The 13,787-nt window shown below is 45.3% G+C and overlaps 1 protein-coding gene across 1 annotated transcript in view; it reads right to left on the bottom strand.

Annotated features, from left to right (window-relative positions):
• Positions 1–9,739: 9,739 nt before the first annotated feature.
• Positions 9,740–13,787, bottom strand: part of LOC142571747 (venom factor-like) — a 120,873-nt gene continuing 116,825 nt past the window's right edge. The window contains exons 36-39 of the mRNA XM_075680325.1: positions 12,652–12,768; positions 11,967–12,050; positions 10,981–11,131; positions 9,740–10,036 (exon numbers count right to left, since the gene is read on the bottom strand). Coding sequence (XP_075536440.1) covers positions 9,817–10,036; positions 10,981–11,131; positions 11,967–12,050; positions 12,652–12,768 — 572 coding nt within the window. The 3' untranslated portion in view covers positions 9,740–9,816. The remainder of the gene's footprint in view (positions 10,037–10,980; positions 11,132–11,966; positions 12,051–12,651; positions 12,769–13,787) is intronic.

Here is a 13,787-nt window from a genome sequence, read left to right as displayed (position 1 = left end):
AACAAAGGTGCACGACAGCTGCTAAAACAACACGGCGGGGGAATCAAGTGTTGTTTGCGCGATTTAATTTTCGTGCGACAGCCATCATTATTGTACAAAGCGCGCTTCCGAGCAGCCTTATGACACGGACGCCGGCACACGAGGGCCGTTAATTAATTCATCCACTCATCAATCAATCAATCAATCAATCAATCAATCAATCAATCAATCAATCAATCAATCAATCAATCAATCAATCAATCAATCAATCAATCAATCAATCAATCAATCAATCAATCAATCGCATGCAGACGGGCCTGGCCGGCGCAACGCCATCTGCTATCGGCGCCCTCGACGAGGTAATTGCAAGGCCATCCACCGGCGCTGGTTCTTCAACTACCGCACCCTCATGTGCGACCGCTTCCTTTGGGGAGGCTGCGATACCAACGGCAACAACTTCCACACCCGGCGTGACTGCCGCGTGGCCTGTTCACTCGATTCTCCGCTCACTGAAAACGACAGATTAAACAGTGGCGTATAGTCTGCCACTGCGGGGGTCTTTTCAAGTTGATCAAATGAAACAAATGACACATACGCAACTCGCACCTATGAACAAACTAATCTAGTGAAGCTGTAATCGAGGCTCCATCATGGGTTCGCCTCGATGTTCCCGCTGGTTGAGTCCAATAGTGTGACTTGCTCATTTAATAACGCACTGGACAGCGTTAGGTCTACTGACAAAAAGGCTGACATTAAAGTGCAGATTTACGGAAATTATAATTTAGAACAATGCAGAGAAATAGAAAAAATAAATGTTAATCAAGGCAGCTACATCGCACAAACAGAATCTGTACTTATAGTGTCCAATACTTTCGGCAAGATCTGCCTTGAAACGTGTTCATCTTAAAAGCAACACAAGTAGGAACTTTCATATTTGTGTTCGAAGATCAGGAAGTGTATACATTAAACTACATTTATATTCATGCAGAAAAATATAGTAACAAATGGAGGAATTAATTAATCACGTCAGGGTAATAGTTCCTGCCCTTACATATTTTAGCAACCTTATTTCAAGACTGCCAAAAATTGCTAGAAATGGAGCACTCAAGTTAAAAATGCAGTCTTTTAGAAAACGGATTCCACGCACACCTCGTGGCGTGCCCGAGGTTACGCGTTTAAGCTTTCTCGCTATAATTGTTTCAACACACTAAGTTATCTATTAAGTTGGTGCAGTTACGTGGCTACTGACAATGGAAAGTTTGTAGCCATGCCGACTATAGGTGACCTCATATCAGTTTTCAAATCGCTCGAGAGGTCCTTCTCCTATTCCCCGCAGCACGGAAAGTTTCTCAATTTCTCGCTGCAAAACTGCAACTGAGCGCTTGAGAAGCGCAGGAAACTACGTGCGTAAGAAGCGTGAGCTATCGACGTCTTATCACGTCTATCTCTCTGCGCCACGCAAGCACAACCACCTTCCTTATTTCGACGTGCTGATTACCACTCAAAGCGTCCGCTTTCCTCGCCACTTCATCGATGTGCCAAAACGAAGATTAAAGCACACTATGTCTGTTTGGCCGCGCTTGTCTAGAGCTTTGCTTGGTGGCGCATGGTTCCGGAGCGTTCTTATTTTTTGATGGAAAATGAACTCTTTTGTTCTCTTTGTTCTTTTGTCTTCCCGTGTGCCTTGCGCTCTTGATAAAACGACGATCGCACCCTTCATCACCGTTTAAGTTAACATCTAGCTTGCTATGACAGGTGATGGCCATGATTCTGGAGTGTCGCCATAGGAATGTAGCCATGGGTGTGCCTCAAGCCGTAACCGCCGCGTCGAAAGAGCGAAGATAGTTCAGCTTGACGGGAGCAGACCGTGAGATGTCTTAATTCGTAAACGGCTGACTTTTCTTGTACACGTGGTTTCCTGCGTACCTCAAGCAATCCCTTCTGCAGTTTTCTATCGAAAAAGTGAGAAAGCTCGTTCTGCTGGGGCTAGGGGAAGGACGCACACACGCACATACATACATACATACATACATACATACATACATACACACACACACACACACACACATATATATATATATATATATATATATATATATATATATATATATATATATATAAGCGTCCGATTGGCGTAGTCTGGTTTCGAAAGATAGACATTTTCATCTTGAGTGCTCTATCTTTCGGAATTTTGGGCAGTCTTGTCAAGAACACCCGGTATATTGATGATCACAGAACACGATATTGTTCAAATCTGCAAGTGATGACTAAGTGACTTAAGACTCAATAAATGACAGCCGTAAGACTACACTTATATGATTTAAATCTATAGCACATTCTTTGACTCATTGCTTTTCTTTTTCAGATATTTAGGATTTCAATGGTTCAGAAAAATATTAGAAACGTGGTTACTACGTATTACTGCTTTTATGGCTCAATACATCTTCGTTTTTCATCATGCACCATCTTGAAGCTTTCAGGTCTCGAAGCAGCGCTGCTATTATTCCAAACACTGTGAACAATAAAAAAAAGGAGATGAAATGAAAAAATAAATAAAATGGAATGAAATGAAAGGATGAAGTACGTTAATGTGGCTAACAATGGTGGACGTTTTGATCAGTAGACGTATATTCAACAAACATATGTCCACCTATAGAAACAACTGCCAGCCTATCCGCGAGCCGATCGATATTACGGCGAGCCTGGTCGAGAAACTTGATGTTTAATCCTTGTTTGTTCACAGTGTGTTTTCACCTATCGACTCCTACATCATGACTTGGGATTTTATAAATACTGATGGCGACCTTTCACTGAAATCTGGCGGTGCTGCCTTCGCGCGCAACCGTAATTAGTGCTGGTCATGACACCCATGGCGGATGATCGGAAGCAAACTGACCAGCAAAACTCTGGATACTATGCACGGAACCAGCAAAAATAAATGTAGCAGTTCCGCCCGAACGCTGAAGCATTGCCAGCGATGACAAGGTTTAGCACAGCGCTTGGAATCCTCAGACAGTGTTCTACCTGCAGGCGGGTGCGACGTGCTGCAGCGTGACGCAGCACGCAACGCAACTCCCGCTGGGCCACGACCACGTGGTCGCGACCGAGCGCTTCGGAGCGCGCGTCTCAGACGTGCGCTTCAGAAGGAATAGCGCTCTGACAGCTGCCAGGCGTCGCACAACGCTAGCGTGATGTGCGCCGCCAGGGGCGTTGCAGGCGTCGCACCTATACTTACGTTAAATAAACCTATACTTTCGTTATGTATACTTGCAATGATATCTCCAAGTGCGAGTAAGAAGATCGAGTGGTTTTGATGGCGGACTAACTTTTGTGACAGTGAAGGTAAAGCTGCGGAGTCGAAGCACACGTGACAGCGTTCCTGAATATTGTCCCCCAGTCCCTTTCGCTTTCGTTTTAGCTTGGGAGCAGAAAGCATAAGCATTTTGACCACGCTTAGATTAAAACAAGACGTGAAATACGCCACTAAGTGTTAAATACAGATATAATTTTTTTTTCGCTTTGCTTTCTTTCGTCCTGGCAGACACGAGCCCGTCGCGAGCGAAAGCTACGTCGATTCAACGTCTGCTTCAAGAAACACAAACAGAAAGCGCTGTCAAACTGCGAGACCACTTGATGCCGAAACGAGCACATCATAATTGGATTTGTCCGCTTTTTCAGCGCATGCGCGAGGAGCAGTGGTTGCGAGAGAAAAATGTGGGGACTTTTGGTGCTTAATATTTCTCTTCGCCTAGGTACTACAGGGAAGAAAGTTGTTAACTCCGTTTGTCCCTAGCCGAGCTGACAGCACAGAATCGACAGAATGTGTGGCCGGCAAGGCGAAGAAGTCGTGTCCGAGGTGAGTTTGTTGCTATTTTGTTGCGACGGTAGCATATTAAATTTTTGTAGTCGCAGGTGGATACGTTTGGAAGTTAGGTGTCTTCTTGGATGACTTTAGTGGCAACGCATTACATCGTGCCGATGCATTGGTGTAGTTGAGCAAGGTCTGCATACCGTACACTTCAGGAGATTCGCGGGAACGGAAACGGTTTATGAATTCGACTGCCGTGCCGATGCGAGTTTGTTGCTTTTTTTTTTGCGGTGGTAGAATTTTGCGGCGGGGCGCATATTAAATTCTGATAGTCGCAGGGAGATACGTTTGGACGTGAGGCGTTTTCTCGGATGACTTTAATGGCACGTCGTGCCGATGCATTGTTCATTACTGTCGTTGAGCATACCACACATTTCAGGGGAATCGCGGAACGGAAACACTTTATGAATTCAACTGCCATGCCGATGCATTAGTGCTTAATGTAACTGAGCATACAATACACGTGGAAATTCGTGGGAATGGAACATATTGTACTCTGTATGTGAAAGTACTGAAACTTGCGTCGCCATGCAATCTGAGCCGTAGATCGTTGTGAGAGCTGTACAGCCACACTGGCAAAACACTTCGCCCTGCGGATGAATACGGAACAAATGTATGCTAAGGAAGAAATTGTCGTCATGCAATTTGATGGCAGTAGAACCTTGTGAAAGCTGTACAGTAACACTGATATTGGCTATGTGGTGCAGATTCGTAGCGATTCTGAGGTGCTTGTGCGCAAAGGAAATTAATGAAGGAGCGCGTATTACAAATCCCGGCTGTTACGATCTCTAGCTCATATACGGGGCTCTCTATGTGGGCGCAACAAGGGCTCAGATCGCTACAACCGCGTGCGAAGTAGCTCTGAAGGCCTGCCAGTACACTTGTTCGGCGCCTCCGTGCTTGTACTGCGACAGGAGAGGTGAGGGCAGGTGCGCACGTATATCACACTATATCCTCTGGCAGTGGCCGCTTTCCACTCTTGGTATACTTCGCCGCAATACACTGCGCATGCTTGATTGCGCGACAATAGTGCATTGCGGCGAAGCTGACTTTAGGCAAGCGGCATTATGCAATGCTTGAGCCATCTTGTCCGTCACTGCGGATAGAAAACGCACACACGGTCAAGCTATTTGAGCTTCATCATTTTGTCGATGTTTCCCCCTCTTTACTAAATGAAGAGGATAACGTACGCCTGTGTGGATGATTTAAAAGAGTGATAAAAAGACTGGGAACCTATGTGCGGTCAGTCAAAAAACACTATTTATGCAGATGTCCACGCTCGTCTAAAAAAAAAAAAATGCAATTCAGTGATGACCCTCTGGAGGTGGATCCGCACCTATGTAAGCACTGGCGGCTCATCAGTCACAAAGTAGGAGCTGAAGAGGACATTTTAATGTTCATTATACGACATTGATAGCGATTAATTTGTGGTCAGCCAGTGACAAACGCATTGCACTAAACAGTGAGACTTCGTCATAATCCGCAATGCTTATGTGGGGAACAGGAGAGCATAAGGTGAAAACAATGTTTTCATACAAGGCAAGTCATCCATGTAGTGGAATTGCATTTATCGTTGGTGTAATGTTGACGCACTTTCTGAAGTACAACTTTTACTGCAACTTACTGTGCTACCAGCTCGGCTAGGGACAAAAGGAGCTAACAACTTTCTTCCCCGTAGTACCTAGGCGCAGATAAATTTTAAGCACCAAAAGTCCCCACATTACTCTCTCGCATCCACTGCTCCTCGCGCATGCGCAGAAAGAGCGGAGAAATCCAATTACGATGTGCTCGTGTAAGGCATGTGTGCATAAGCTCGGTCGTCGTAGCGTTTGCTTCAGTGCCACAGTAAGTCGTGCGCGAGCATCAGGAATAGGAACAAGTTCCGTGGCCTTCACTGCAACCACGACGATGCTACCGGTGCTTCAGAGGTTATCACCAGCAAACAAGAGGACCCTGAAAGCCGCGCGGAACAACTGCCTGCGTATATGCCTGGGCTTCACGAAGGGATCTTCAGCCTCGGGAACAGTAGCGGAAGCAGGATGTCTACCGCTAGATGTCATCGCTTCCCAAGAAACAATGCGTACCCATCTTCGGCATGTGCTCCAAGGGAAGAAGCACTTCATGTACCGCGTCCACCTAACCGACCGTAAGCCTAGCTTTGGCCAAGCTGTGCGAATCCTGCATCTTCCTCCGGTTATTCAGCCTGCCTCAGAAATTACTTCCTCCGACCTTTACTCCCTGGACACTTTCGCCACTAGATGTAAACCGGTTTGTACACGGTGTGAATGGGACAAAGTGCCGCATGCCACAGGCCGCGCTGCTACAGACCACTCTTCTCTACTTAGCCGAGAAATATACTCGCCACACCCACATCTACGCTGCTGCCTCAACCACTCGGGAGACTTTCCCCTGTAGCCTTTATGTGTCCTCAAGACAAATGCTTTCTTATCGGCTGCAGCGGAGGACATGCTCGACGACAGCAGAGCTTCACGGCATCAAAGAAGCTATGCTCTATATACTGCGTCGAGCGCCTGACCAATGAACGATTTTCACTTACTCTAAAGGAGCAGTGTAAACATTGTGCAGTCTGCTAAAAAAATCACCATCCCGTTTCTTTTCTAATCGCGTACTTAGATAACTTGCCTATTGCATCAGGCCACTGTATCACGTTTCAGTAGATACCGGCTCATTGTGGTATTCTCGCTAACGAAAAATCAGATGAAGCGGCACGCAAAGGTCTTCAAGACCAAAACTATAAGCGGATTTATTTCACTAGATCTGATGCTTCCCAACTAGCTAAAATATTTGCTTCTGAAGAAAAGGACTGGCTCTGGAGCTTTCCGACCCACCATTACCCTTTCCTTGACTCAATCAACCCACATCTCAGATCCAGACTCCCATCCAGCATTCTTCGCCATCTGGAAGCTCTATATCATCGCCTTCGCCTGAACACCACCTATGAAACTACTTGCGGTACCGCTTCGGTCAAGTGACAAGTCCACACTGCAACAACTGTGGATCAGTTGAAACCGTGGAGCACATCCTGTTTCAGTGTCGAGCGTATGCCGACGAGCGTGAGCTCTATGAACATCGCATGCATACACTTACAGAGTTCTTTATCATTTGACTGTGTCTGAGGCTTTTTAGCCTGCCTCACGTAACCGAGGTGTGCAATGAACTTTTTATTTATATAGTTAGAAAACATCGGTCAAGTCGACAAACTTTATTTCTGTTCCGTCACCCTCATGCATCTGTCACGCGGCGAATTCTGTCACCTCATTGTGGGACGGTGCATACACTGAATGACTCTATACCATTGCACGCCGTTGCCCATGAGTCAGAAAACTCAGTGCCCAATTTTTTTAACTTATTCCTTTTTTTGCACCTCTCTCTTTGTGTCTTTCTCTCCCCAATATCCTTCCCCACGCAGAGTATATGGCATGTCAGCGATGTCTATGCGCTGGCTAAAATCTGTGCCTTTCATTAAAGGGTTCTCTCTCTATCTCCCAACACTCGGCTGCTTTTGATGCCGAGTTCTTCACTTCTTGACTCTTGTTCGGCTTGCCTGTTGCCCTGAAGCAACTTTATCAACTATAGTTTTTTAACTTATTCCTTTTTTTGCACCTCTCTCTTTGTGTCTTTCTCTCCCCAATATCCTTCCCCACGCAGAGTATATGGCATGTCAGCGATGTCTATGCGCTGGCTAAAATCTGTGCCTTTCATTAAAGGGTTCTCTCTCTATCTCCCAACACTCGGCTGCTTTTGATGCCGAGTTCTTCACTTCTTGACTCTTGTTCGGCTTGCCTGTTGCCCTGAAGCAACTATATCAAAAGTAATTAGTGATATTTTGATAATTAGTCAATCATGCACAATTTTAATGTGATTACCGTTCTTAGGAAACTTCACGCATTTTCAGGTATCTATCTATGCAAGTCCACGCCTGTCCTTAACCGTTTTCCCGGCCGGTGACCCAAGTTGTCTACTAGCTTGGACCGATATAGTACGTGCCCATGGTTGTTATGCCGTCGCTGTCTTTCCATTGACGTTACTCCAGCGTCGTCGTCCGACTCTCCTCATGCCGTGAGCATCACGCCATCGTCGTCATACAGTAGTCGTCATCCAAATGTCGTCAAGCCATCGTCGTCCCGCTGTCATCGTGCATCGTCATCAGTGAAAAAAAAAGATATTGTTGTCAGGTGGTCGTCTTCATATCGCTTTCGTCAACGTCATTCCTTCTTAGTCATTCTATCGTAATCTTGTTTTTGTTAATGAATCGGGATTATTCCACCGTTGTCACCTCATCGGGTCGTCATGATGCCGTAGGGCTCGTTCCATCGTCGTCACGTTGTCGCCGTAACTTCGTCGCCATCCCGCCTTCGTTTGTCATGCACTCGTTGTCTTCTCATCGTCTTCGTACCGTCGTTTTCATGCTGTCAACGTTGTACTATCGTCATGATTTCAGAGTCATCATTGAATACCCGTCATGCCGTTGCAGTCATAACACCTTCGTCGTTCTATCGTCGTCATTCGTCGTCATGCCGTCATGATCATGGGCGACTCTCATGAGTGAGTGTCAGCAAAGTATAGCCGATTCGGGATACATTAATGTCGCATTAGCCTAAGCAGCGGGATTCTGTGAACGACCACTAGATTCTAAATAAAGGCGTTTTCAACAACACGGCATGTCGCTACAGTGCTTGAATGCTCGCATTAACGTCGAGAGTCATTGTGAGATGGGTTCCGTAGGAATGGTTTTTGTGCATGTGCACCTCTTCGAGGAATCCAGATTAAAGGAAACATAACCGGGTCATTCAACTAAACCCAGCTTATCGTTGTAACTGAGAGTAGCGGGGCAAATACGCTCATACACGCAAGAAAACTTGGTTGCTTTATTTTAACCGGAAATTTCAATTTGAGATCAATTCTTCTAAGCCCGTCCTGCCATCAGCCACCGCCATTTGGCGTGGCCCTTGTCACGTCAAGAAGTACACGGCCACCTCTCTGTAATCTGCTTCAGAAGATTCTGTAACCGCCTGCACACGTTCCTAGAGGATGCATGCCCACATGCTTGAACGCATTCGGTGTGCATCTATAGGGCTGACTGTCTCGATGCACATGCGAAAACGCGACCACGCAGGTGCCACAGATGGACCACACCAGCTTCCAGAGTGCTGTGCAGTTCAACTGCGATATAAAAAAAAATTCAAAAAAAATTTCCCAACACACCGAATGCGTTCAATCATAAGAAGCCAACAAACACTGACACCAAGGACAACATAGGGAAAATTACTTGTGCTTAATAAATGAAATAAAGAAATGATAAATTAATGGAAAGTGAATGAAAAAGCAACTTGTCGCAGGTGGGGAACGATCCCACAGCATGCAAGGTTGTGGGATTGTTTTATCCATCGATTTATCGTTTCTTTACTCCTTTCATTAAGCACAAGTAATTTACCCTATGTGGTCCATGGTGTCAGTGTTTGTTGGCTCCTTATGATATGACTAAAAAAAAATCGAGCCCCTCGCTTAACCAACTTTCTTCTCGAATGCGTTCAAGTATTTTCAGCTTGCTATGGGACTCGCACGATTAAACATGCAGTGAATTACTCCAGCACGAAATGTGATGTCCCCTTTAAGGATGAGATTAGTGCTACCTATAACATGCACTTTTGAAAAACTATGTTAGCTTTAAAACAAAACACATTGTAAATGGCCGCTATATGTTCCTAATGTATTGATGAACATTTGTCTTATATGCGGCAACGTTAAGCTACACACACAGCGGGTAATGCTGACGCTCGGCTTAGTGGCTTAATTGTGGCCGAATAAGGTCAGCAAGATCCTAAGAAGATGCATGTGCGCTTTGTCGAAATACAAGAAGCCGAATTTGAATAAACTGTTCCTAGTGTTTATTCTCCTTTCACTGCACCTAACAGGTCAAAGAAAAGTAGTGCTAAACCAGTAAGCGTTCAGGTGAAGCAGCGCGTCGTCTCGTCGGAGAATTCCTTGATGAACCAGTCGACAAGCTTATCCCAGTCGCACAGCTCGTTTGCCGGATTTTGACCCGTCTTTCCACCGCGTCGCCTTTCTGACCTATTACTGTTCCTCGCCCTTCCTTGCGCTCCCACTCTCTTGTTCTTCGATGGAACTTCGATCACAATGGCGTCGCTGTCCATCAGGTACTCGTATCTTTAAAGGAAGAGAGAAAGAAAGAGCGAAGTGAGAAATGAAAAATAAAGAAAGCACTTTCTAGGGTAAATAAAATATCTTCAGTAGAGGACGAAGAAGGACGCATAATCACAGAGACCTCAGCTATAACTTCCCTAAATCCTAAACGTGACGCAACAACGGCGAGTCCGTGGTATTAGGTGACCTTTTATTGCTTTACAACGACTATGCCAATGTTATCCTAATTCTCACATATAGTTGCAACCTTTTGAAGCAGATAAAAGGTTCTTTTAATTATGTGAAAATTACTTTAAGTGCACCCTTCAGTTACCATCGGGGTCATTTCAGTTTGCTCCAAAATTTACTAAAAGGAAAGAGCAAGTGTGGTGCGGTAAATGAATAATGATGACTTCAAAGAAGACATATTAAGATGTTTGGGGATTTCTCAGATTATTCAACGTACAAATAAATAGCGCAGCAGCAGTTGAAATACTTCCTTCTGAATTTATAACAACTGTTACGGCTAAGGAATACCTATAAATTTAGGTAGATCTCCTTAAGTGTGTCTGCCTGGCCACTCTTGCAACAGAGGTGCTGGGTTAAGGTTGTACTCGATGTTCTTTGTTAGCTGGGAAGCGTGGAAAGAACTGCCATTGAAAGGCCGGCCATATCAGAGTACATTAAATGGAAGCGTCGACGAAAGAACTGTGCAACAACAACAATGATGACAGTGACAAAATACCAGATATTCAAGTTTTCAAACTGAGCAAACAAGCCCTAGAGGGAAAGAAAACGAAAACAAACAGGGAACGTAGGCACTCGAGGCGCAAAGCACGTAAGTCACGCTAACTATATAAACCCAAAGTGTGCTCTGACACCCGCGCAAAGGGTTAAATGCAGACAAAACCACAGAAGTGTCCAGCATGTACAGACACAATGAGCGCTAATCAGTAGTGAACACTCACTGTTCATCGCCGAAGGCATCCTTCACCTTGTACTTGGCGTCCGTGCCCATGATGATATACTTTCTACCTTCCTTTACCTGGAGCGACTCACAGTGGTCGCGAGCCTTGATCACACGTGCATTGTTGGCGAGGTCTTCCTCTGTCTCGGTGCCTGCCATCACCGCAGAAGGGACAGGAGTATTAATGCACACCAAAACAAGATATTCAGTTAGTTGCACATTTCGTACGCCACATTTCTGAAGTCGCAGATGAATCACTCACTGCGACACCGCAGGTTTACTGAGCCAGAAATAGGACAATCAAAATCTGAACAATGGTGGCGACGCCACCTTTAAATTCCAGAAGTAGCTCAATGTGACATTGGTTGTTGTGTTGTTGGTTAGGCATTAATTCTCAGGAGGTAAGCGGTGCTGCAACCGGAAAAATAAAAATAAAACGCGGCAGCTGTTGTAGGCTTGTGCTGCAGAAAAAAAAAAAAACTTGGTTTGGTTCTTTACTTTACGACAATATCACCGAGTGCTTTGGGGTAGGGCACGTTCAGAAAGGGACGTTATGCCCTCAATTAGTTTTGGCACGCAATTGTCCCTCTGTAAAGTGGCACGTACAATGAATGCACTTCTGAAGGTAGCCGTACAATCAGTAGTACATCCGCCCGGTGTCGAGGCATTTTACGCTGAGCGATCATCGCCTTGAGATTCCATATGAAATGGGCTGTATTCCTTTTCTCATAGATAATGAAATCGCAATAAACGTGGCCTCCAGAATATCGATCATCCTAGCACCGAATTACGCAATTTTCAGCGGCGATTGCAGAATAGCTATGGCGTGGTTTAGACGAGGCGCAGAGGTGAAGAAGCTACGCCGTAAATGATCCAGGACTGCGTCTCGTACACATACTTTATTTTGCGCACAGTTGAATAAACAAATAATGCCTGCCGACGTATTCATATAGGTTAGTGATGAGGTGCGTCATTTTTCTAACTTACCCGGTTTGAGCACTTTTGTGATGAAGAACCGAACCTCTACAAAACCGTCTTTGTGCGTTTTGGTTCGCGCTGTGCCGAGCCATGCTGAAAAAAAAATCAGAACTAGCGTAAGCACTTTTCATTTTGTCTTACATATGCAAAACCTCCGTTCCTTTCTGCGCTAGAAATTGCTGCATCAAACCAACGAGCCTTCCCTTCATCCCTAAAGTCAAGTATGTCAATAAAGCACGGGACAGCTACCTTCGAGCAGTCCAGCGGAATATAATTACAAAGGCGCTTCATGAGCCAAAGGAATATGAAAATTTCGTTTCATCTGCACGGAAGGCAAAGCATCGATAAAAAATTGGCTATCGTAACCTTTTTTCAGAGCCCTATGGCATATCAGCTATATTACAGATTTTCACCGATGTGGCGCCTGCCTTGCTTTGGCGGATATGGCGCCTGTCTTCAAACTCACTGATGGCTTCCCTTGCCAGGATAGCGCAGACATTTGCCACATTTGTATGCCCTCATGCACGAGCAGCGCTGTATTGTGTAAAGCGCAATAGTAAGCAGAGTATAGCAGTTGTGGTTTGACAAAATTAAGGCAAGCGGACAGTATCTGTAATCAAAGCCATGAAGAATACATAAACTATCGTTGGTTGAAAGGGAAAGTGAGGAGAGGAACGTTTCTAATGATGCGCACCGAAATCTACTCCTTCGCACGCGTGTTCTCTCAGGGCTTCTCGGCACTCCGCTGTCATGACAACTTGGTTCTCGTATTTTGTGAACATCTCCCGCAAGTTCTCGGGTGGGCAACCGCCTGTGGGGGAAAAAAAGAATATGCCCGTCACTCAGTGAAGGACTTTAGACATCATGTAGCTTATCTTTTATTGCTAAAATAAAAAAAAATGCTCCATAGATGGATCACTTTATTGTAGCTTAAGTAAAGAACACATTAAAGAATATTAATTAAAACAAAGCATCACAGATAGTAAATGCTTGACTTCACTTTTGCCTTATCTCGTGCTTAACCATTGCCAGCCGAAAGAACAAGCGCAACACAATTGAACAGTCGACGACTATGGCACGCAGCTGGGCCCTGTCAGGAAAGCTACAACACATTTGGAGCAAAAGCCTTCTGAGAGATTTTATTGCAAATACAGACGCAAGCCATTGAGCTGTTTGCTGTTTTTAATTTCAACGACTGGCAAGCGCTTCAGCGGCGGGAAAGTTGCAGAAAAGTGCTGTACGTTCACTAGGGAAACGCAGAAAGATCGCAAGGTCAATGACCATTTCGTCATCAAGAAATATTTCGGGGTGCATGCATATAAGAAAAGTGCACCCGCTGCAGTGGCTTTGCAGCTATGGGCTTTCGCTCGTGAGCGCGAGGCCACGGGTTCGATTTCCATGCTGGGGCTGATGCACTTAGATATGGGGTTACGAGCGCGTTTCATAGCCCCACGTTGTCAAAACGAATCCAAAGCCGTGCACGACGGCATCTCTCATAGCGCAGTGTGCAGCTTTAAGATGTCGTAACTCATCGGATCGATTCCATATAACTTAGTAAAACGCGGTCGTTGGCTATCGAAGCCACCTTGTCTGCATGCGCAAACTGGTCTTGGAACGACATGGTAATACATTTACTGGCAGTCAACCTTTTGTGACCCCGCTTGAGAAACCGGATTTCATGTTTCTGTCCCCTCTTTCCCCTCTCCCAGAGTAGGGTAGCCAACCAGACGCATTTCTGGTTAACATTCCTGCCTTCTCTCTTTATTTCCGCATCCTCCGTCTCCTCCTATACATACTTCGGCAATATGGAGGCGTATTGTTTATTGCGAG

The sequence above is a fragment of the Dermacentor variabilis genome, chromosome 2 (assembly GCF_050947875.1).
Source record: "Dermacentor variabilis isolate Ectoservices chromosome 2, ASM5094787v1, whole genome shotgun sequence".
Classification (NCBI taxonomy): domain Eukaryota; kingdom Metazoa; phylum Arthropoda; class Arachnida; order Ixodida; family Ixodidae; genus Dermacentor; species Dermacentor variabilis.
This window is presented reverse-complemented; position numbering and strand designations above follow the sequence as displayed.